The sequence below is a fragment of the Misgurnus anguillicaudatus genome, unplaced genomic scaffold, assembly GCF_027580225.2.
Source record: "Misgurnus anguillicaudatus unplaced genomic scaffold, ASM2758022v2 HiC_scaffold_33, whole genome shotgun sequence".
NCBI classification, from domain to species: Eukaryota; Metazoa; Chordata; class Actinopteri; order Cypriniformes; family Cobitidae; genus Misgurnus; species Misgurnus anguillicaudatus.
Window position 1 is genome coordinate 6,832,864 of NW_027395283.1, and position 26,318 is coordinate 6,859,181.

At 40.7% G+C, this 26,318-nt stretch overlaps 2 protein-coding genes across 3 annotated transcripts in view; both read left to right on the plus strand.

Moving 5' to 3' along the window:
- The window catches only part of LOC141363207 (protein NLRC3-like), a 261,612-nt gene that overhangs the window by 197,282 nt on the left and 38,012 nt on the right, over positions 1–26,318 (plus strand). For both annotated transcript variants that reach the window (XM_073865808.1, XM_073865807.1), the window contains exons 5-7: positions 1,596–1,688; positions 17,967–19,739; positions 22,058–22,231. In XM_073865808.1, the coding sequence (XP_073721909.1) occupies positions 1,596–1,688; positions 17,967–19,739; positions 22,058–22,231 (2,040 nt within the window). The remainder of the gene's footprint in view (positions 1–1,595; positions 1,689–17,966; positions 19,740–22,057; positions 22,232–26,318) is intronic.
- Positions 1–26,318, plus strand: part of LOC129437200 (protein NLRC3-like) — a 196,869-nt gene that overhangs the window by 123,516 nt on the left and 47,035 nt on the right. The gene's annotated exons all lie outside the window — the stretch shown is intronic.

The window sequence follows — 26,318 nt, forward strand, 5'->3', positions numbered from 1 at the left end:
TTGTTTTGTGAATGTTTCCGGACACTTTGTGTCTGCTTATTTCAAAGACGTGTTTCGGCTTACGAGCACAGAGCTGAGGCAGTGCGTCTGTGGAGATATTATGCAGGGGACGCGTTTGTGTGGAGGATGCAGGGATAAACGGATGTCTGACTATAAAGTGAGTGTTTCTATTTTCTTTGTTATACTAACGTGGCATTTATGTACACAATAGCATATCTGAGCGGTGTTTTATATGTCTATGTGAAAGCAATGAGGCTCATATTACACAGATGTAATTACAGTAAACAAGAGACAAAAAGAAAATTGGTAAAACTAAATAAACATTTAAAATGCATACTCTTTTTTAAGTACTTGAAAAGACATTTGCATTGCAGATCTGACACCTCACGTTACTGTTTGAATAAGACTTTGCTACACACCAGACCAGAGTGTTATTGTGTGTAACACAATGTAAAATCACGTTTAAAAGTAAGTCATGATTGGTGTCTGTCAGACACAGTGGTGGCTATTTTCTTTGTTTTACTAACATGGCATTTTTGTACACAATAGCATATCTGAGCCGTGTTCCGATTAATGGGAGTGGCTTGCAGAGCTGTGCATTGTGGTGCATAGTGGGAGTTGTAGTTTTTCATACAAATGTGCTCTAAAGTCACGTTCTGTCTTCTCTTGGTCAAATAGGCACAAAATTCTAAATTTATGTTACATTTCGACTACAAATATGACCCACTTTCAACAAAGATTAATAATCCTATCGGTGAAATGGCCCTTTAACAGAATAAATTAGGCTATATAACAGGAAGCTAACAAATCTCTCATAATGCGGTGATGTGGTGGAGCAGCAAATCTAAATAACACGCTCGGCTCGGTGGACAGAAACAGACAACCTGGCATAAACTAAATACTTCAATTAGTCTGAGATCTTTATTGCCAAAACAATCAGAAATACATTCAAATTAATTTTCATGTATATTTTACATTTAAGTCTGTAAAAGACAGTACAGGTGAAGTGTAAAAGCCTTGTGGTGGCACATTAACTCCTTCCCAGTCAGCACCAGCATTTTTAATGATTTAATGCCTTCTAGAAAATGTTCTTCTTTAAATATATAAAGACTACCATCTACCTCCTACCTTCATTTGTTCTCTTTTTATCACCTCTCAAATATGGGTGGGTTTCGTCAAAAATACAAAATTTTGAGAAAAAAGCTGAGATAATTGCATTTCTTATAGATCATATTCAGAACGATGATCAAAAAGTGCTGCATCTGAACTGTTTGGGAGGAGGAGTTGCTTACTGGTTGCATCAGTTGGGTAGGAGAGATATGGTGGATAAGAGCGGTATTGCTGGAAAAAACTTGGCAGGGAAGCAATTTCTCTTAATTGATGAGTTAACTTGTCAATGGCGGCGAAAGAGTTAAAAACAAACATTCAAATAGCATTTCTTCTATTCAAATTATTATTGCAGATTAAATATTCAACCATTCATGCATATCCCTAATTCACAGCAGTGTAAAAACTGTAAAGGTAATAAAGTTACGTGAAAATTCCACTTATAATAAAGTGTAAAGAAATTCTTGATTCTCATTCTTGCCATTCAGACGAATAACAGAACCTGACTGTCAGAGAAGGAAGATTGAACAATCTGAGAATCAACCACAAGACTTCTATGAAAACATGAGTCCTCATTTCAGGTAAATTATAGGATTTTATTTTATTTAGTAGTAAATGTTAGAAAATGTTGACCTTTTCTATTTTGACTAAATGTAACATTTTACAAATCATTAAAGCCCATCTTTCAAGTTAATATTATTATTTTAATTTATACACAATATTGTATGAAAATGTCAATTGAAAAAGATATACATAAGAGAATACATATGTTTTACAACACCCACGGGCAGAAATTAAGAAAAAAGTGTGCCTATTTCTAAGCTACGCTCCAAAAAAATGCCCTTTCCCAGAGAACGCATCATATGACGTAACAGGCAAACACAGGCGCTGCCACCATCGTTCTCAGTGTGGGTTTATGTAGTCTGAGATGTGGAGACAGAGAATAGAGATTGTCGTTATCGTTAGTTTGAGTTGTCACAATGGTGAATTCTTGTGTTTGTTTTGGATGCAACAACTCTTAACTTGTCTGGCCATCAGGTCCACCGATTTCCAAACAAGAAACACAAAGATTTCCGTGCTTAGATACGTTTTGTCCAGGCTTATTACACGGCTCTCTGGAATGCTTGATTCTGATTGGTCAGTTGAGACATTTGCAGGTTCGTTCTTTTCAAATAATAACCGCTCCAAAGTAATAACGCATAGCCAGACTACTTGTACGAGTAAAATTGCTCCACGCCAATAAAGATTACTGTTTGGCGCTATCTTGTGACAAACACTGGACAATCACGACAAGACACGGAGAGCTTACTGAGACTGAATTTGACAAAATAGAGCATGACAGCTACGAAGCCAACACACAAAAAATACAGAATGGGCATTAAAACTTCTCAAAGACTGGCTAAAAGAGAAAAAATGAAGACAGACAAGTATAAAGCAGAGGATCTTAATAAGGTATTACGATCATTTTATGCATCTGTGCAAAGTTTCGCGGAAGGATAAAAATGTTAATTTAAAACAAATATGCCAATAAAATGTTTCAAATTCATATTCATGTCCGGTTTTTGTCTTATGTGACAAGTAGCCGTGTAATAAGCGGGATAATGTAGAGGCAGCCGGTAGTTATCGGGTAAATAAGCCCCTTCAGTGTGATACAAGACCCTCCGCTTCGCGACGGGTCCTGATCACACTGTCGGGGGTTATTTCCTGATAACTACCGGCTGCCTCTACATTATCCCTTACAAAGAGAAGCAATTTCGCTGCCTCCACGTGACAATAAAAGATCCTTGTAACAATGACTGTATTATGAACGGCATATTCCCGTCCTAACCTGAACAGTAACTGCTTTCATACACGTACTCCGCGGTACATGCGAGCTCATTTACATAATGTCTGTTGAAAATACTAAGAGGGGAGTAGTATAACAGCCGGCTAAGTTTGGAATTCCAGCTGGCCGGTTATGTTGTTCAGATATAACGTTACAGCCCAAACGCTTGACATCTGCAGAAGTGGAACATGCGAACACCTAGGTCTGAAAGCAGTTACTGATTAAAAATCAGCTAGCGATTTCTACAAAATTTCTCAATAAACTATGTTGTGCAGAAATGCACAGAATTTCCAGACGGTCACAGATGTAAGCTATAGCCTACAGCAGAGGTTCTCAACTCTGGCCCTCGAGATCCACTTTCCTGCAGACTTTAGCTCCAGCCCTGATCAAACACACCTGAGCAAGACAATCAAGCACTTCAGGAATACCAGAAAATTGCAAGCAGGTGAGTTTGATCAGGGTTAGAGCTAAACTCTGCAGGAAAGTGGATCTCGAGGGCCAGAGTTGAGAACCTCTGGCCTACAGCATTCATTTAAAATCTGGGATCTAAATTAATTATTTTAAGACACATGTTGCTGGCTTAGTTGGTGACAATCTACATGGATGCTTGAAAAACAACAGCAAGTCGACAGCAACATTGCTAAATATGATTTATTAAAGATACTGCAATGTGATAAACATGGAGATAACGTTAGCCACAATTAGCTATAGCCTGTGGTCACTCACCAAGACACCTGCCCAATTCTCCAACGATTCTCCTCACACCACAACTCTATCTCTCTCCTCTGTCCATTTACCCTTCCCCTTAACTCTGCCTGACCCCTCTCAGGCCTAGGGGGCTCGTAATTATACGGTAATGGACCATCGTGCGAAGAAACAAAAGTGTGAAATACAAAATGAGATTGTAGAAGTTAAATCCAAAATCTTCGGTGAACATTCTTCTGAACATAGACTTCCCTTTGAAACAAAATTGAAAGAAGATTTGAACAGACTTTCTGAGTCTATTAAAGAATAGAAGTTATTCAAATTTAAACGTGATCAGAAAGATTACCAAGAAGGAAAGGTCTATACGTGGAATGAAAGATCTAATAAATCCTATCAGACCCGAAGAGTGAGGTCAGTTTCATTCAACATACCCAGTAGCGACGATGACGAAAGATCACATTCTGGAACTACACAATTGAGGATGTCACCAAATTTTTTAGACCTCAGGCGCAATGGGGATGCTCTAAAGAAAAGAAGAGGCGAAATGGGACAAGAAGGGGACGGACGAATAAAACATCGAACAGCTCCAGAGGGGGTCCGAACCAGGAACCAACTGAGACGGAGACTGTGATTAATATATCCAATAAAGTCCTTTCCCCCGATTGTATTTCGGTCCTTGAAAAAGGCCTTACATTTGCTCCTACATATTCGGCACAACAATTTCAAACCAAAGTAGATTTGTTTCGTTTTTTTCGTAATTTACATCTTAAAGCATGGTATCACAATAATCGTGACTCTATAGACAAATCTACGGAGATCGGAGTTACCCCATTTAAACCGAAGTCTACTTTTTTCCCAAAGAGTTCTAATGCGACCCTCAACACTTATATTAATAAAGTCACATATGATGTGGATTGTCTTTTTACAAATCAACGAAAACCCAGGCATTACAATCTTACAAGACAGGAATCCACAGCATTGAAGTGGCTATCGGATAATACAGAAATCATTGTGAAACCTGCCGACAAAGGTGGTGCTGTGGTTGTGTGGGGGACAGAACAATACATTCAAGAAGGACTCCGACAACTTACCAATCCTGAGTACTATTCAGCTCTTACAGTAAATCCCTTGGATCATATGATCGGTCAACTTAAAGATCTTTTATCTACAGCCAAGGATAATAATTGGATATCGCAAAAGGAATTTGATTTTTTATTTTGTAAAGACCCTCGGATTCCATCATTCTATATGCTACCCAAGATTCATAAGAATTTAAAGACTCCACCAGGTAGGCCCATAATAAGTGGGAATGCATCACTGACTGAACCAGCTTCACAGTATGTAGACTTTTTTATAAAACCATATGTATGTAAACTGCCTTCTTTCATCCAAGACAGTACTCATGTGCTAAATATGATCTGTGATTTAAAGAATGTAGGTGAATCATTGTTGGTAACAATGGATGTTGAATCACTGTATACTAATATTGATCATTCTGAGGGTTTGGAGGCGACGCAACATTTTTTAAGTGATCGATCACCAGAGAATACGCCACCCACTTCTTTTATTTTACAATTGATGAAATGGATACTTGAGAATAATGTATTTCTATTTTTGAATATATTTTACAAGCAGGTTAAAGGTACAGCGATGGGCGCCTGTTTTGCACCCAATTATGCAAACTTATTTTTGGGTTTGTGGGAAGAGAAATATATTCTCTCAGCTAATAATCCTTTTCTTGATAAAGTGGTTTTGTGGGGCAGGTACATTGATGATGTTTTATTGATTTGGTCAGGTTCTGAGTCTGAATTGCATTTGTTTCACAAGTACATTAATGGGATAAATCCTAATTTAAAATTGAGCCTGGAATATTCTTTGTCTGAGATCAATTTTCTCGATCTTAAAATTACTAAAGACGTCAATGGTGATCTACATACTTCGATTTTCAGAAAATCAACAGATCGAAACACCATACTTAGGGCGGATAGTTTTCATCCATCTTGGTTGAAAGAAAATATTCCATACGGCCAGTATCAAAGACTGAAACGTATTTGTGATGTACAAAGTGATTTTGAATTTCAACTGCAAGACATGACAAATAGATTTCAACAGAGAGGTTATGAACCACAGACTTTAACAAAGGCAACAGAAAGAGTGAAATCTATGGATAGGCAACAATTATTGAGAAGAAGTAAAGTATCACGTTCTAATAACTCTAATCGTGTCTATTTTTCAACAACATATAGCGCTGAGGCCATTCGAATTAAACACATCATCAATTCTAATTGGAACATTTTAGAAAGCGACAGCATGCTCTGTACAATTTTTTCAGAAAAGCCTATGGTAAGTTACAGACATCCACCGTCGATACGGAATAAAGTTGTACGTAGTTACCTTCCGGCGCCTGAGAAAAAAACATGGCTTACCTCGTTAACCGGTAATTTTAAATGTGGAAAGTGCAGACATTGTGACAATATGGTGAAAACTAATACGTTTACAGATGTGAATTCTGGTAAAGTGTATTCTATTAGTTCTTTCATCAATTGTAATACTTCTCATGTAATATATAGATTAGAATGTGAATGTGGGCATTTTTATATTGGTCAAACAAAAAGGAAATTACGGTTAAGAGTTGCAGAGCATAAGTATGCGATCCGGACAAAAAACGTGCTGTACCCCATGGCGAGACATTATATTGAGGCGGGTCATACCTGTGAGTCTTCTTTAAAAGTTATTGGCATTGAATCCATCCCCTGTACAATAAGAGGGGGAAATAGATTAAAGCGGCTTCTACAAAGAGAAACGTTTTGGGTCTATACACTTAAGAGTATGGAGTTTCCTGGTGTTAATGAAGAAATTGACTTTTTGCCTTTTTTGTAAAAAAAAAAAAACAAATTATTTATTTACATCTCTGTTGTGTTGTAAATGATGAAATTGATTTTTTCCTATTTTGGTATTTTCTTTTATATACTTGGTTTCTTGTTTATTTACTTAATTTACATTTGAGTGTGATTTGAAATGTGGATATATAGTCCAGGCAAACTAACTCATTTTGGAGCAAAAAATAGAAGTAATTGTAAAAGAATTTTTTTCAGCCTAGATCATTTCTATGAGGTGTCCAGAACAACATACTAAAAGTCCTAAGAAATCCTAGTTGAGGAAATATGTTAATTTCTCATCAATCCGAAATGTGTGCCAATAAGGCCAGACTACAATACACCCCAATGGGGCTATTTTTTTCCTTTACTCCTATCAAAATGAAACTTTACACAATGAAAGTACCCATGAAAAGTAATTTTTTTTGTATTACAAGTTGCTTTGAAAATTAAATTTAATATGCAAATGAGCTATACACTAATCGAATATGCCCAAAATACACCCAAAAGTAACTTTTTGGTATTACAAGTTTCTTTTGAAATGAATTTGAATATCCACATGAGCTTTACACTTATTTAATATGTCCTAATTTGCATAGACAGAAACACCATTCATATGTTTGATAAATATATCAGCCCAATGTTCATCCAATCATCTGCGGCTTTTAAACTGGCCTCTAACCTGAAAACTGCCTGGCTTGGTAGTTCCTGCCAGCTGTATAACCCCCGCCGGTATAATCTTCAGGGTCACGGAGGAACACAAGCCTGAACAGAAGGGGAGGGTTGTGTTTTTTTGTGTGTGTTTTTGTTTTGAATTTTTTTAATGTTTTTTATCCAGCCTGGATCCTAAACCCCTTCTCTGTGGCTTTTGGTTCGGGCACCCCCATATCATTTCCTGGTTTGTTCTTTACTTGGTTCTTCCCCTCTGGGTTATATTCATATGATAAAATTGCCTCACTAAAGCAATCTGAATTGCAGCACTAGCAAAATCTGTACAATTTAAATGCATGTTAAGTTAGAAAATAGATCAACACAGTAAATCATTAACAAAACACAAGAAAGACTGATACCTTTTTTCTTAAGGTCACTAGTATAACAGCATAAATGTACCTGAGGTTTCCTTGCAGCATTGATATGGGTAAAAAAATTGCATTGCAAAATACATTCATTACAATGCAGTGCAATTGGCCATTTATTTTGTTGGGGCACTATTATGGGTCAGTGCTGAAACAATTTATATAAAATCCTCTTATGTTTCAGAATTGAAATGACATTTTTATTAAGAATGTGTAATTGGGTCATAACTTTATTAAATGGATCCAGTTGCTTTACTCTAACTTGAAGGCCACAATGGTCGTGAATGGTACCACTTCAACTCCGTTCAGTATAGGGAGGGGTACAAGACAGGGATGCCCTCTCTCGCCCCTGCTTTTCGCTTTGGTAATCGAGCCCCTTGCAGAGCTTATTAGACAAAGTAAAAATTTCCACGGCATTACATTGGGTGAAACTAATCATAGAGTTTCACTATATGCTGACGATGTTCTAATATTTATGCTTAAACCAGAACAGTCCATACCAACACTTCTGGACTGCATTTCTTTGTACAGTAGTCTTTCTGGCTATAAAATAAATCTCTCTAAATCCATTGCATTACCTTTAAATCTCCCTTCACTAGATCATCTAAAATTAATATCTCCTTTTCAAATATCAGAGGAAGGCTTCAGATATCTAGGAATCTTTATTACAGCCTCACTTAGTGATCTTATAAAAAACAATTACACCCCACTTACAGAAATAATCAAGACTAACTTGAAAACATGGTGTCTACTTCCAATTTCATTTCTGGGCAGAATAAATGTAATAAAAATGAATGTTCTTCCCAAATTGTTATACTTATTTCAATCTATACCTAGTTATTTACCAAGTTCTTTTTTTAAGGATCTTAACAAACACCTCTCAAAGTTTATCTGGAATAACAAATTGCCCCGTATAAAACTCTCAAAATTGCTTAAGCCAAAAGATAGGGGTGGGATAGCTCTGCCAAATCTGCAATTGTACTATTGGGCAGCCCAGATAAAAAATATGATCACATGGAGTACAGAGAGAACAAACTCTATTTGGTATAATATGGAATCATCAATTTGCACCCCATTTCCAATTAAATCTTTACCTTTTATCAAAAAGTATACTAAGATTAAAAAAATTTCTGAACATTTTACCACAGCGAACACTCTCCGAGTTTGGAGAGATGTTAAGACATACTTAAAAATTCCCGCCTTCCTTTCCTTATCCTCTCCAATTTGTTTTAACCCTGATTTTCCTTTAACATTGCAAAATATTGGCCTCTCAACATGGCTAAAGCTGGGAATATCCCAACTATCTTGCTTATTTACAGAGGGTATTTTAAAATCTTTCCAGCAAATTGTGGATCAATACAAAGTTCCAAAGTCAGATTTTTATAAATATCTCCAGTTACGTCATTTTTTGAAAACAATTGTAGATAAAGGGGAGCTGAACATGCAAATAACTGCTATTGAGGACCTTTTACAAAACCCAATTGAGTTAAAGGGATCGATATCAAAGATATATGACATTCTAGTTAATAACTGCATCTCAAGCCTTCCAGCACTTAAGGCAGTATGGGAAAAAGACACAGGCCAGCCTATTGAGGGAAATGACTGGGATGTCGTATGCAAGAATGTATACCCTAAATGCACTTCTCTTGGGGTGCATGAGCTCAACTTTAAATTTTTTAATAGGGTATATTTTACACCAATGCGTATTAAAAAGATGTTTGCCAATACCTCAGGCCTGTGCTTTAAGTGTAACAAACATAAGGGCACTGTCATTCATTGTTTTTGGTATTGTGACAAAATATTGCCTTATTGGAAAAAAGTGCATCATGTATTGAAAGATCTCTCTGGAGTGAACTTTGATATGACCCCAGCAGTATACCTACTTAATCTTAAGGTGAATACTCTGTTTAATAAAAAAACAACGCAGTTATTTATCATCTTGGTATATCTAGCAAAGAAATGCATCTTGTTACTTTGGTCCGCTTCACAGGCTCCAACCCTTAAAATGTGGATATCACAAATTGCCACACTATTACCTTTTGAAAAGCTCACTTATGATAAACAGCAAAAATCTGAACAATTTTGGCTGCTCTGGTCTCCCCTTTGGGAATATATGAAAAGGTTTTAGGAATAATTATACATATCTTTTTTTCTTTCTTTTCTTTTTGTCCTTTATCCCATACTTACAACTTTTGGAATGTTGTGAGGCGGGGTTGATGTTTCGGGGTTGTGTGTTTCTAATTCCTTTGGCTTTTTTTACTTTTCCCTGTATCTACCTTTTTTGTTGTTATTTTCGCTTGTTTTTTCGGATTTTCTTGCCACTGTTTTAGTTGTACTTGGCACTGCTGTATCCTGACACTGTTGCTATCAATGTAATTCTATGGGCAAATAAAAAAAAAAAAAAAAAAAAAAAAAAAAAAAAAAAGAATGTGTAATTGATTGTTCCCTTTCAGTCGGTCACTACGACGTCACGTCGTGACCGACGAATTGGGAACCGCTTCGCGGGTGACCTATCTACTTCGAGAACTATCAAAAACGCCAATGAACTTGGCATGCAGGTATTTGCATAATGCCGGCGCCGCCCCGCCAGGTGCGTATATAAGACGCAGGTGCATAATACCAAATCAGCTTTATTGCTTCGAAGCCGGCAGACATCTGCTCACGAGAAGCTATTTTCTGAAACTGATCTTCGTAGATCCTGTTCTGTGGGAAGAAAAAGATCTCAGCTTGCTGAAGTTGGTTGGGCAAAGACACCTCAGCGGAGGCTCGCAGTGTTTTTTCTCCACCCTTTCTCTCTCTCTCTGTCTCTTTAATTTAGGACTTGAGTTCGAGTGAGTGCGTTGCCTCTCCCTGTGTGTTTCACCAGCTTGCACAAAGAGTGATTTCCTAAAAGAGCAGCACGTTTGAGCTTTGTGTCTTTTTAAAGACAGCCACTCATTCGTGTCACGGTCGGGGTCGTCTTTTTAAAGATGGATTTCCGTCCGTGCTCCGTTTCTGGATGCGGTGTGTTCATCGCCCCCCAGGATGGCCACAAGCGTTGTCTTTCGTGTCTGGGGCTCCAGCACGCAGAGGCAGCGTTGCGTGATAGCTCATGCCCCATCTGCGAGGGCATGACTATGGCGGATTTGCGGAGACGGGTGTCGTTCCTCTGGCAACGGCTCCCGCCTTCCCAGTCTGGTGCTGCTAAGGGCGCAGCTACCAAATTGGCGAAGGATGATCTCCGTATAACGGTGCTGGGTCGGTCTGCTGGTTCGTCCAGCAGCTCCCAGCGCCCTGATCCGTTGCCAGCGGAGGTCCCGATGGAGACGAGCGGCCCGTGTTCTACGGTGTCCTCGCGCTCTGTCGAGCCTCCACCTGACGCGATGTCCACCGTAACGTCGGAGGGGGGGTTGTCAGCCTCGGACGTCGATCCGGATCCGCTCCCGCCTTCGGGCCAGGTTGCGGGTCCTGCGTTCGAACCTGAGATGGCAGCCATGCTCGCTCGGGCGGCGGAGGCGGTCGGCTTGGAGTGGACTAAACCTCCCCCACCTGAACCGTCCCGCCTCGATGATTGGTTCTTCGGGGGTGCCAGGGCTTTTCAGTCCTCGCCCCCGGTGCCTTTCTTCCCCGAGGTGCATGAAGAGCTGACGCGGTCGTGTAAAACCCCGTTTTCTGCCCGGAACCGGCCGTATCAGCCTTCACCTCTCACCTCTCTCGAGGGTGGGGATGCCAAGGGGTACACTGGTATCCCGTCAGTGGAGCGCCCGGTCGCGATGCAGTTGTGTCCGGCCGGTGTCGCTTCCTCCTGGCGGGACCAGCCTACTCTCCCCTCACGGGCCTGTAAGCAGTCTTCGGCGCTGTCCGGTGCTGCTTACAAGGCTTGTGGGGAGGCAGCCTCTGCCCTGCATGCCATGGCATTGCTGCAGGTTCACCAGGCTAAGGCTCTGAGGGACCTGCACGCGGGAGGTCACGACTCGGCGGAGTTCTCTGAACTACGTGCGGCCACAGATCTGGCGCTTCGTGCGACCAAGGTCACCGCACGCGCCGTCGGGCGTGCGATGTCTACCCTGGTAGTCCAGGAACGCCATCTCTGGCTGTGTCTGGCGGACATGAAGGACGCCGATAAAACCCGGCTCCTGAATGCTCCGGTTTCCCAGACCGGCCTGTTCGGCGAGACGGTCGAGGAGTTTGCGCAGCAATTCTCCGCGGCCAAGAAGCAGACTGAGGCCATCGCTCAGATCATGCCACGTCGGAAGCGTCCTGCGCCCGCCCCATCCACGTCGGCACCTCAGCCTGCTCCTCGCCGAGGGCGTCCTGCGGCGGCCGCCTCCGTTCCTCCCCGGGGCTCTTCTAAGAAGCGAGGAACCGGTCGTCAGCAGCCCGCCCCGCCCGCTCAGCCCGCTTCAAAGGGTGGTAAAAGAAGATCTAAGCGGCCCTGAGACGGGCGACCTAGAGATGGAGGGGATCGCTCTTCGGGAGATGGTGAAGGCACCACTCCCCCCACCGGAGGAGGGCCGGTTGGGGAATCTTTTGTTTCATTTTTCTGTTCCGCCGACTTTTCAGTCGGCACCCACAAATCCACAAAAAGAGCGAATTCCACTTCCATCTCTAGGTCTTCAGATGAGCGCCGGAGACACAAGCGGGCTCATAACCCCCCCTCGTTCTCCGACTCATCAGAGGAGAACGAGAGCGGCGCACAGGCTCATAACCCCACCGCGCTCTCCAACTTCTCAGGCGGTAGGAGACAGCTACGGGCTCATAACCCATCGTCTCCCTCCTCCTTCGCCAGAGGGTGCATCGAGTGGTGTGAGGTGTCTTCAGAGCCTCCCTTACTCACCCACCCAGCGACGGATTCAGGTGAGTGTTATCACACACAACACTGCTGTCGGTGCGGCCATTACGCACACACCGGCGATCACCTCCGTTGCGCCCGCCGCGGGTACACCGATCGTGCCTTTAGTCCCCCTCGCACGGTATCTGGGGGCGTGGGAACAGCTTCCCAGCCCGTCGCGTTGGCTTTTACGCACGATTCGTCTCGGCTATGCGATCCAATTTGCCCGGCGTCCCCCCAAATTCTCTGGCGTTTGTTTCACTATGGTGAGAGCTGCCGATGCGCACGTCCTCCGTGCGGAGATCGCTGTCTTATTGCCGAAAGACGCGATCCAGCCGGTCCCTCCAGCCGAGATGAGGTCGGGGTTTTACAGCCCTTACTTTATTGTACCCAAGAAAAGCGGCGGTTTGCGACCGATCCTGGACCTGCGTTCGCTGAACCGTGCACTTCACAGAATGCCGTTCAAAATGCTGACGCCCAAACGCATATTTCCATGCATTTGTCCAAACGATTGGTTCGCATCTATCGACCTGAAGGACGCGTAGTTCCACGTATCGATTCTCCCCCGGCACAGGCCGTTTCTCCGCTTTGCGTTCGAGGGGCGAGCATACCAGTACAAAGTCCTCCCATTCGGGCTCTCTCTGTCGCCCCGTGTATTCACCAAAGTAGTGGAGGGGGCTTTAAAACCCCTGAGAGAGAGAGGTGTGCGCATTCTCGCGTATCTGGACGATTGGCTAATAATAGCTCAAACACGTCAGACGCTGTGCGATCACAGAGATTTAACTTTAAAACACCTCGCTCGTTTGGGTCTTCGGGTCAACTGGGAAAAGAGCAAGCTTTGCCCCGTGGAGAGAATCTCTTTTCTCGGTATGGAACTGGACTCGATCGATTTGACAGCTCGTCTAACAGAGGCGCGTGTACAGTCGATTCTGACTTGCCTGAATACATTCAAGAGCAAGAGCGCGGTCCCGCTGAAACAATTTCAGAAGCTTTTGGGGCATATGGCAGCAGCCGCAGCTGTAACTCCGCTCGGACTGCTTCATATGCGACCGCTTCAGCATTGGCTTCACGATCGAGTCCCGAGGAGAGCGTGGCTGCGCGGCATTCACCGTGTTATCATTACACCTGCGTGTCGTCGCACTTTCACTCCGTGGTTAGACCGTGCGTTTCTCCGAGCCGGTGTGCCTCTGAGACAGGTCTCCAGGCATGCGATAGTATGCACAGATGCGTCAGACACGGGGTGGGGGGCCACGTACGATGGGCTTGCGGCTTCGGGGGTCTGGACGACACCCCAGCTGCATTGGCACATAAACTGCCGGGAAATGTGGGCTGTATATCTTGCGCTCGTCCGTTTCAGCAACGAGTTACGGGGCAAAGATGTATTAGTTCGAACAGACAACACTGCGACCGTGGCGTACATCAATCGTCAAGGCGGTTTACGCTCGCGTCACCTGTCGCATCTCGCCCGTCACCTCCTCACTTGGAGTCAGAAGAATTTGAGGTCTCTTCGTGCCATTTACATCCCGGGCACGCTCAATGTAGAGGCGGATGCGCTCTCTCGGGCTGCGCGTCCCGGCGAATGGCGACTCCACCCCATTGCGGTTCAGCAAATTTGGAGACGTTTCGGCAAAGCGCAGATAGATCTGTTTGCTTCCCCAGAGACGACCCATTGTCGCCTGTTCTATTCACTAGCCGACGACTCGCTCGGCGTGGATGCATTGGCACACAGCTGGCCGCGAAACATGCGCAAATACGCGTTCCCTCCGGTGAGCCTCATTGCGCAAACCCTATGCAAAATCTGGGAGGACGAGGAGAGCGTGCTGTTGGTGGCACCGTATTGGACAACCAGGAGTTGGTTTCCAGAACTCGCTCTCCTCGCGACAGCCCCTCCGTGGAAGATTCCCCTGAGGAAGGACCTTCTTTCTCAACAAGAGGGCACATTATGGCACCCGCGCCCCGACCTGTGGAACCTCCATGTGTGGTCTCTGGACGGGGCACGGAGGATATGAGTGATTTACCGCAAGAGGTATCTAACACTATTGCTGCTGCGCGAGCGCCGTCTACGAGACAGGCTTACGCGCTTAAATGGAACCTGTTTGTCGACTGGTGTTCTTCCCAAAGTGAAAACCCCCGAGAATGCCTGATTAGTGTTGTGCTTTTATATCTCCAGCGTCGTTTGGAGAATAGGCTGTCACCATCCACTATTAAGGTCGATATCGCTGCGATATCAGCTCATCATTCACCCGTAAACGGTAGAACAGTGGGTCAGCACGACCTAGTCATTAGATTTCTCAGAGGCGCTCGAAGACTGAATCCTTCGCGTCCTCCCTCTATTCCTCCTTGGGACCTGTCCTTGGTGCTGAAATCACTCCAGGAAGCCCCATTTGAGCCTCTGCATAGTGTGAGTGTTAAATTTCTTACAATGAAAACATTAACTCTCCTTGCTTTGGCTTCTGTTAAGAGGATAGGGGATATTCATGCATTTTCGGTCGATGAATCGTGCCTTCAGTTCGGGCCGGCTGCATCCAGCGTAACACTGAGACCCCGGCCCGGCTTTGTGCCCAAAGTTCCCACAACTCCTTTTAGAGATCAAGTGGTGAATCTCCAAGCGCTGCCTTTGGAGGGGGCAGACCCAGCCATGGCTTTGTTATGCCCTGTTCATGCACTACGTGTGTATATAGACAGGACGCAAAGTTTTAGGACCTCAGATCAGCTCTTTGTCTGTTACGGTGGTCAGCAGAAAGGAAAAGCTGTCACCAAGCAGAGGATGTCCCATTGGATTGTGGATACTATAGCCCTTGCATATCAAAAGCAGAATGTGCCTTGTCCATTTAATTTACGTGCCCACTCTACTCGCAGTGTGGCATCATCTTGGGCACTGGCTCGCGGTTCCTCGCTAACAGATATTTGTAGAGCTGCAGGCTGGGCGACACCTAATACGTTCACAAGATTCTATAGTGTTCGTGTCGAACCGGTTTCCACTCGGGTTCTTTCTACTAACTAGTTAAGAATGCCGAGGGTCGGCTCGTGTGTCGGCTTGGAGCCTCTATTTTGGTGCTGTACAGTTGCACCAATATGGAAGGCCGTCGGGGCAAAAACGTCACAAAAACTGTTTTTGCCTCTCCTCCACCGCCCTGATAGCTGGTGTTGCGGAGCATCCGCTGTCAACCTATCACTGATGTATTCTCTGTAAACCTGTGTAGGCTAGGCGTCCACATTTGTCCCCTACGTGGGGTTCATTTGTGTGTATAGTCCGTGGGGTTCTAATCCTCCACGTTTTTCCTTAGCAGAGCCTGCTCTGCATCTCTCAACATACCATGTATTGTTCAGAGACTGTTTTTGAGCAACCTGTCGGTTGTTTCATATATTTTATGTCATCCATTTAACCTCCTTAGGGGATGGCTTCCGCAGTGTTCTAGCTCCGCTCAGTTTAGACGCTTCCCCAGTTCGCTGCTTCACTATCGTGGGTTAAGGAACAGGTAGTGACCGGCCTTCTGCATTTTGCCTTAGGTTCCGCCCCTTATGTGGAGGGCGGAGGGCTTTTGCAGGCACTGGAAGGGTTCAGCTGCAGTGGCGTTTTGGTAGGGATTCCTAATTCGTCGGTCACGACGTGACGTCGTAGTGACCGACTGAAAGGGAACGTCTCGGTTACGTATGTAACCCTTGTTCCCTGAAGGAAGGGAACGGAGACGTCACGTCCCGTCGCCACAGTTTGCTGTTCCATTGCTGTTTCAGGCCGGGCACTGTTGCTCGGCTTCTCAGCAATAATATAGCTGATTTGGTATTATGCACCTGCGTCTTATATACGCACCTGGCGGGGCGGCGCCGGCATTATGCAAATACCTGCATGCGAAGTTCATCGGCGTTTTTGATAGTTCTCGAAGTAGATAGGTCACCCGCGAAGCGGTTCCCAATTCGTCGGTCACGACGTGACGTCTCCGTTCCCTTCCTTCAGGGAACGAGGGTTACATACGTAACCGAGACGTTTTCCATACTTACATTTTAATCAGGGAACGAAAACACTACCGTATTATAGATATTTATTTAAAAGCAACTAAATGATTTCAGACTTTTTCCATTCAAGATGACACATCGAGCTCTTCAAACAATCCAACCCCAATCATTTTGAGGCTTTATTAATTCTACATCTCGTCTATTTTGCATAGGAAAGGGATGGCACTGAAAAAAGTAAAGAATGACACTGGCTTTCTCAAACAAGCTAAGGTGTTCAGCCAGTCACAGGGAAATGTGGGAAAAGGCATCATCATTGCAGGTGAAAAAGCTCTAGTATCACTGTATGGGGGCAAAAGGATGAATCACTGGACATGCTAAGATACAGGCGATTCTTTATTAAAGTAACTCAGAACTCATCTCCAGTGGAACCTCAATCTCTCCCTCCAACGTCAGCAGCTGCAAAGTTCCATAGTCTTCGGGTCTTTTACCAAATGATGAAGTGGAAAGGGGGAAGTGAACCTATGGACCCAAAACCTTGGGGGTGCCATGTTTTGGATGGGAGATTAATGACAATAATGACTGATCAGCCAAGCAGCGTAACGAGCCAACACCAGGTTACTTTTTGCCAGGCTGGGAGGACCAACTTAAACCAGCTACTGCCACCTTAAATCAGCAAAAAACAGCTACCAGCTTATGCTGGTCTTAGCTAAATTTTTCAGTAGGGATTGTTAATCACTGCTATGACTAAACACATACGCATAGGTCTAAAAGGTACCAAATTGTGAAAAGCGCTATATAAATAAAATTGAATTGAAAATTTTTTTTAGGTTAGGTTAGAGGCCTGTCTAAAAGCAGCAGGATGATTGGATGAACATTGGGCCGATATATTTATCATACATATGAATGGTGTTTCTGTCTATGCAAATTAGGACATATTAAATAAGTGTAAAGCTCATGTGAATATTCAAATTCATTTCAAAAGAAACTTGTAATACCAAAAAGTTACTTTTGGGTGTATTTTGGGCATATTCGATTAGTGTATAACTCATTTGCATATTACATTTAATTTTCAAAGCAACTTGTAATACAAAAAAAAATACTTTTCATTGGTACTTTCATTGTGTAAAGTTTCATTTTGATAGGAGTAAAGGAAAAAAATAGCCCCATTGGGGTGTATTGTAGTCTGGCCTTATTGGCACACATTTTGGGTTGATGAAAAATTAACACATTTCCTCAACTAGGATTTCTTAGGACTTTTAGTATGTTGTTTTGGACACCTCATAGAAATGATCTAGGCTGAAAAAAATTCTTTTACAATTAGTCTGTCGTAAAACGCTATTTTGCCTGGACTAATATATTGATTGGATTGTCTGCATTTGAATGAATGATGGCCACTCCCATCTATTATCCAGCTGCTCGTGATTACTATTTAAGTAGAGCACTCTGTATCAATGCATGTGTATCCTGATGAAGGCGTAAGCCGAAACGCGTAGATCTACCTTTTAATTTTGTATGTAGCCCAGTGTATTAAAGGCTTTTTAATATTTTTCTCACTCGAGTGCCTTGGATTTTTGTATATTTAATAATCTGATATATTAATTTTTCATTTACAGTCATGAGTCTAATCTTGAAGTCCTGAACACATTTAGATCAAATCTGAGGAAGAAGTTTGAGTGTTTGTATGAGGTAACATCAAATAAGAGAAACCCAACACTACTGAATGAGATCTACACAGAGCTCTACATCACAGAGAGTGAAAGTGGAGAGATCAGTAATGAACATGAGGTGAGACAGATTGAGACACAATCCAGAAGAACAACAACAGAGGAGACACCAATCAAATGTAATGACATCTTTAAACCTTTACCTGAACAAGACAAACACATCAGAAGTGTGCTGACAAAGGGAGTCGCTGGCATTGGAAAAACAGTCTCTGTACAGAAGTTCATTCTGGACTGGGCTGAAGAGAAAGAGAATCAGGACGTCCACCTCATATTTCCACTTCCTTTCAGAGAGATCAATTTGATGAAGAACAAAACACTCAGTCTTTTAGATCTTCTTCATCTTTTCTTCCCACAAACAAAAGAAATGGAAATCTTCAGTGATGACTATAAAGTGTTGTTCATCTTTGATGGTTTGGATGAGTGTCGTCTGTCTCTGGATTTTCACAGCAGTGTGAGGTTGTGTGATGTAAGTGAATCAACCTCAGTGGACATGATGCTGACAAACCTCATCAAGGGGAATCTGTGTCCCTCTGCTCTCATCTGGATCACCTCCAGACCAGCAGCAGCTGATCTCATCCCCTCTGAGTGTGTTGATCGAGTCACAGAGGTACGAGGATTCACTGATCCACAGAAGGAGGAATACTTCAGGAAGAGAATCAGTGATGAGTGGCTGGCCAGGAGAATCATCTCACACCTGAAGTCATCCAAGAGTCTCTACATCATGTGTCACATCCCAGTCTTCTGCTGGATTTCAGTCACTGTTCTAGAGAGAATGTTGAGTGAAGCAGAGAGAAGAGAGATCCCCAAGACTCTAACTCAAATGTACACACACTTCCTGATCATTCAGACAAACATCAAACATCAGAAGGACTATGAGAAGAAAGATGAAGACATGATCTTCAAACTGGGGAAACTGGCTTTTGAGCAGCTTGTGAAAGGCAATCTGATCTTCTATGATGAAGACCTGAGAGAGTGTGACATTGATGTAGCAGAAGCATCAGTGTACTCAGGATTGTGTACTCAGATCTTCAGAGAGGAGTTTGGTTTGTATCAGGGGAAAGTTTACTGCTTTGTTCATCTCAGCATCCAGGAACATCTAGCAGCTCTTTATGCTCACATATCCTTCACAATCAACAAAATAAATTTGTTTAAATCAGTTTGGTTTTCTATAAATTCAGAACAGGACTCATTATCTGAGTTCAATCAGCGAGCTGTAAATGAATCTTTAAAGAGTAAGAATGGACATCTGGATCTTTTCCTGCGTTTTCTTCTGGGTCTTTCACTGGAGTCCAATCAGATTCTCTTACAGGATCTACTGACACAGATGAGAAGATGCTCCTACAAGAAAGAGAAAACTGTTGAGTACATTAAACAGAAGATAAATGAGAATCTGTCTACAGAGAAATCCATCAATCTGATTCACTGTCTGAATGAACTGGGTGATGATTCACTGATGCAGGAGATTCAACATTATGTGAGATCTGAATCAGTAGGAAAGACCAAACTCTCCTCTTCACAGTGGGCAGCTTTAGTTTGTGTGTTGTTGTCGTCTGAGAAGCATTTGGATGAACTTGATCTAAAATCATTTATTGGAGATAAAAATAAAGCAGATGAAGTTCTTGTGAAACTGCAGCTTGTGATTAAAGAAACCAAAAAACTTGAGTAAGTAAAACTAACAACAATCACATGACTGTGTACATATTAAAGCAACACTATGTAGTTTTCCATGTAAGATTGGCTTACGGCTCCCACATGAGGTTGAAAAGCGCAACAGTACCTGGTATCAGACACTCTTCTGCAGGTAGGGGAGGGGCGGGGCTGTGTTCTCTGACTTGATCACGTGACTTACGATTGTGGCTGTAGCAGCTACACTAGAGAGCACTATTCATTTGAATGCAAAATACAATTTCACCACTAGATGGGGGTAAATCCTACTTTAATGCAATTAATCTAATTATTTTATGATTTTATTTTGAATTCTTACTTTGGGAGAATCTTTTCTAACAAAAGTCATTTTCTTAATGTTGTAAATAAATCAGCAGTTGATCTCAAAAAAAGTTCCCAACATTCCCAAAAACATTCTGCCAACATAAAAAGTGTCCAGTTTTCTTTATTTTCTAAGAATGTTTCTGTGTTGTCTGAACATTAGATAAATGTTAGATTCTATCATTTTCAAACGTTATGACAATATCATGTTTTAATGTTCACACAATGTTTAAAACAACAACTGTTTTCTTTATTTACTTTTTTGCTTGTTATGTAAATGATAGAGAAACATTAATTAGTTTGTTTTAAAATCAAAATAATATTAATATTATAAAACATTATTTCTGAATGTTCTGTAAAAATATTCCTGTAGAAAACATGATTCATTTATTAGGTTTAGATGTTGATGATTTGTTTCATTTAAAGTCACAATTGTGGTGATCAGTGTTTGTTTTAGTTGGACTCTTGACCCTTAACTTTTTGCTTGCTAGTTTTTCTTTGGTTGCATTACTTTGTGTGTATAAAGCGCATTTGTTACAGTAATGTAAAGTTAATGCAATTCTGTAGCAGTTGGTAGATAATGGTAAAGATTGTCATCTAATTAATTGATTCACTCATAAAACTTTATTTTCTTTCAGTAATGTAAATGAGATTCAGCACTCACAACAGTTTGTCATTAAGGATTTTTAGCAGCTATGGACAAAATTTAACAGCTGTACATTTGGGACGTACAAACATCAAGAATCAAACTATGAATCTTATCAACGGTGACAATTAAATAAAAAACTTCATGCTGCAATGCATGCTGGGTATCAGCAAATTACAAATCTAATTTAGGACTCCCAGCATGCACCGCAGCATGGATAATGAACTGTTTACTGTTTTCTTTGTCACCATGGTTGAGATTCATACTTCTTGATGTTCTTGATGTTTGTACGTCCCAAATATACAGAGTGCTTGATCTCATTTACATTAACGACAGAAAACAAACTTTTGATGAGTTAATCAATTAATTAGATGATGATCTTTAATATTATGTACCAACCTCCACAGAACTGCACCATTAACTTTACATTACCATAACAAATGTGTTTTATACACACAAAGTTAACACAACCAGGGAATAACTAGCAAGCAAAAAGTCAAGGGGCAAGAGTCCAACTAAAACAAACAATGATCACTACCATGGTGACTTTAAATGAAACAAATCATCAACATCTAAACCTAATAAATGAATCGTGTTTTCTACAGCAATATTTTAACAGAACATTTTGAACTAGCTGTAGCTAGTTTACCTGATTTGCATGGCAAAGTCTAACATTATTCAACACATACAACTTTTACTTCCTCTATTTCAACACATTTTGTTGTCAAAAGCATACAGTACAAATGTTCAAACCTGTAAGGAAAAGACATGTTAGTTATAATTAATTATGATTCATTTCAATTTCCTTCACAACGTGCAACAAAACTCCTGTTAAAATGTCAGAAAATGTAGTTTGGTGTTTCTTTGATGAAATCTTTGCTGATATTATTGTGTATGAAGAGTTTTCTCCTCGTTGTGTTGTTTTTATAAAGATGATTAAAAACATTGATCCATCATTGACACTGACACACACATTAATAATGTTTTTATAGATTGAGTGAAATTGATTTTTAAACACTGTAACATCTTTAAATGTAAGAACAGAGTTATGTTATCTCCAGCTGATATTCCTCCTGTAATAGAGGAAGATTTTTACATCAAATACCTGATGAGAATTACAAGTGTGAGTCATGAACTCAATACAGATTTATGAAGAAATGTTCATGTGATTTAGGACATCTAACACTAATAGTCAGCTGTGTGATGGATTTATTTGACATTTAAACACACAGTGTCTCAGTTACTGAGGGATTGAAAGAGGAACATTACATGAAGAGATGGAGGTTACAGATTTGTGAAAAAACTTTGTAGTTTTGTATCATTCACATAAAGTCTCTGTTCTCTACAGGTTGTGTGATTGTGATATCACATATAAAGGTTGTGTTGCTCTGACTTCAGCTCTGAGATCAAACCCATCATACCTGAGGGAACTGAATCTGTCTCAGAATAAACTCACAGATTCAGGAGTGAAGCTGATCTCTGATGTACTGAAGAATCCTAACTGTAAACTGAAGATACTGAGGTAAGATTGTGATCTGATGTTAAGACAGAAATCACATATAGATTATAGTGAGACTATATAGCGATCATAACATCTGTAATGGATTTATAGACACTAGTCAACATTGAAAGTGGATCATAAAAGTTAATCTTAGGGTGTTTTCAGACCTGTAGATCGATTGCTTTGTTTTGAAACTGGGGGTTACATAGCTAAAATATTGGTTCAGTTCGCATACACAAGGCAATATTTCCAAATGAAACAGACTTTGTTAATACAAATCATGTGTGTGTAAACGTTCCTTTAATTGCTCAGAGTGCATCTGTTTATTTTCTGTGATTCTGCCTAAATTGTCAGGATGGACAGAGAGCAGCTTTACGAGATTATTGTGTGGCTTTTTTGTAAGTGTGGTTATATTACTTCATTTGTTTAAGTAGGAATCAAAACTTAGGTGGGACAACATTCTTACCATGAATCTATGTGGAGAAGAGCAATTAAAATCTGTTTTAATAGGAACAGATAGGCTTTCGTGTGAAATTGCGTTGACGTGCTCACCAGAATTCATCTACAAAAAGCTATCAGGTATGTTCATGGTTAATTAAGCAATTCATGGGTACCAAAGACGTCACTTCCGCCATCCCTGCCGCCATATTTGTGTCCGTCTTGGCAGTGAACACATATCTAATGCAATAAATGGTCACATTTATTAGTTTAATTGAGGGCTTAGCAGAGACAAAATACTGATTTTACAATCTGGAGTTAGATGTCGGCTGCCAGTCAGTCCCCACAGTTGTTTGCAATCACAGAAGAGCACAAAATCAACAAAATGGTGCATTTTTGGGGATTCTGCATTATTTGTCATATTCTGTATTAAATATTTCCATGAATTAAAAATGTCTCATAAAAATAAATCAAATATAATATCTGTCATTATAAATAGAGTAGACAACTTGGTAAATATTTTTGGCTTTAAACAATCCCTCTCATAGCACGCTGTATCCTGTTACCATAACAGCCCTACTAATTGTATGGGACCACCTTCTGTCAAAAAGTGATTTATGACCCCCTGTCAATCATGTTTTGACAGGTAGTGCCCAACCCCTATCAATCAAAAGTGTACAAGCTGTCCAGTTTTGAATGACGTTTTTATGGTTTTTAGACAGCGGTCTGGAACGAGCGTGTTTTTACGACCTGTAAAGTGTATTATATAATAATAATAGCAATAATACTAATAATAATACTGCCTCAAACCCAATGCCACACCCATCCACCATCATCAGGTAAAAAGGGGGGCCAGGGACAAAGGAAAAGAGGGAAAAAATAATTAAATTTCTATATGTTTATACATAATAATAATATTAAAAATTATAATGGTTGATTGATCATAATAATAACGTTGTCAATGTCACTACCCCATCCCATAAATATATGTGGAGGGAAAAAGGAGCAAAACAATATAATAATAATAATAATAATACGCTTTTTAAATAGTCAAAATCGTCAGTTAAATAGATAGAAGAGTGAGGAGTGGAGTATAGATCTATGTATAGCAGGTTAAATAATAAAAATAAATAATAATGATATAAATGTTAATAATAACAATGGTTAAAGGAACAGTATGTAAGAAATGTATATCAATGAATCATAAAATGGCCCTGATATGTCACTAGACATTAAGAAATCATTTTCATTTCAAATACTTATATCACTGATAACAGTTGTCCGGCCAGGATATTGTCATTTAAAAAGTGGAGTTGCAGCCCTCAACTGATGTTTATGTTGTCATGTTGTGTATTGGCCACCAGTTGTGTGATTGCAGTACCAGTTTAAGCCACTAATGTTGTGTATTCTATAAAGGTATTGGTCCAATGGTTAATGTGTAGACAGTTTTTTGATTTTTGAGAATTTAATAAAATTATTTTCTTAGGGATAGTAAAAGAAATAAGTATAGTATTTTTATGTTTAAATGGAAAGTTATCGATTTCTATAATATTGCCAAGCAAGCACAGTGATGGGGATATTTGTGGGATTTTGTGTAAAGCAGTGTTGCCAACTTGGCGACTTTGTCGCTAGACATAGCGACTTTTCAGACCCCTTCAGCGACCTATTTTCAAAAAAGCGACTAGCGACAAATCTAGCGACTTTTTCTGGCGTTGTTGGAGATTTGGACGTAAAAGCATGCATCTTTCACTCTTTTCAACGGACTACTGCTGCTGCTTTGTGGGCTCCACCCCCGTCCCAAAGCACTCTCAATCCTCGCATGCAGCAAAGCAGTCCCAGCTCTCCCAGCTAAAATCAGGACAGGAGATGTTGTTCATTTCTCCACGTCCAACATAAACGTGCATTCGGGAAGGCGAATCTGGCTGATCCCGCAATGGCTTACATTTGTGGCGAGATGTAAATGTACAATGGTCTTTGAAAAAATTAATTACTGTACAAAAATAAATGTATTTGATTGAGCTGAGCAGCTGCACATTCAGATCAGACAAACTGTACGAAGTTGACACATTCTGTGTACCTACAAAACACTGTTTCCCATCATTTATCAGTGTATCCTCATATGTTTTGAAACTGGAGTCTGGACTGTTTGGACATATAAACATGAACATACACACGTTTCGTTTCATGAGAACAGAAGCAGATATACGAACGGGAATTTTTTTAGGCATTCAGGTGTATTAAAATTCAATTTGTGAGAGATCACTGCATTGGCAGATATTTTTGCTTGTTTTAAGCACAAATTCACTTAAATTGTATATTTTTTGTCTAAAAACTAAACTTATTTTCTTAGGTAATTTTGCTCATCAAGAAAACGCATCTTAAATTAACAATTTTTAGATATTTCTACTGAAAACAAGACAAAAATACTAAGTAAGAAAATAATTTTTTTGCACTGTAGTAACAATGCAAATATGTTGTGATTATATCACTGTTATGCTAATGACACAATGATGAAGTAATCTAGCGACATTTAGCCACTTTCCAAGCAAGCTTTAGCTACTTTACTTTAAAAATAGTTGGCAACACTGGTGTAAAGTGGCTTAATGTACTTTTTCTTTGTCTTTTTTAAATTTTCGTTTGGCACTGCCACTTAACTGCTGCCGCTTGTTTTTGACGCTTTCGGCTGTCTGCCAATCATTTTCCAGATAGCTGTTGTGCGTCTCACGCTTACTTAGTAGATGAGCAACTTACGTCTTAAAGAGCAAGTACTTTTGTAATTTTATAAAATATTTTTTATTGCTGGTTTCAGTTGGTGTCCCTAAGACTTTGATGCCCCTGAGCACTCACCCAGTTTGCCCTTATGGTTAATTTGCTCCTGAAAATAAGTTGCTGGGACACAAAAGAAAGTCTGCTGTCCATAACATCTCAGCGGGAACAAACGTGCACATGCAGAACTGTGATCTTTCAGGCTTTGATGGTCACATACGCCCATAATTAAGTGAAAATGTCCATAGGCGTATATAAAAAGGTTATGTGTAAATTGAAAAGTTTAGGTAAATAGTGGTTTAGTACGTATGAATCCATTACTGTAGGCTTGTAAGCAGGGCTTGACATTAACCCTCTGGGGTTAAGGGGTTTTTAGGGCCCTGGGGAAGTTTTGACATGCACTGACATTTGTGCTTTTTTCAGTTGCTTATAAACATAATAATGGCAAAAGTCTCATAACACTGCATTCAGCACAAACTGGGCTACAAAATTATATAATCAACATGTATGTACATGTTTGTATTTTTGAGAGAAAAATGTTTATGCATGGTTTTTGAAAAAGCTAAATTTTTAAGTGACTGATATAAGTCCACAAAACTCATTCTAAACAGGTTTTCCCAAGACTTTTCAAAACAGGATCTAGTAGTCTAGAGTTTTTTCTTCACGATGGTAAAATCATTTGGCCTACTCATTCACATGAAACAATATATTGATTTACAATTTCTAAGACACTTTTTCCTGGGAAAGGCTGTATGCGTGGAGGCGGGAAAGCTCCTGAATAATCAGTGATTGACAGCTGAGATACAAAAGAATTGCATAATGAGCCACATAATGAGCCTTTTAGGAATATTCAACAGGAATTTAACTTTCTCTGTAGTAAAACAATGATAAGGTTTATTTATTT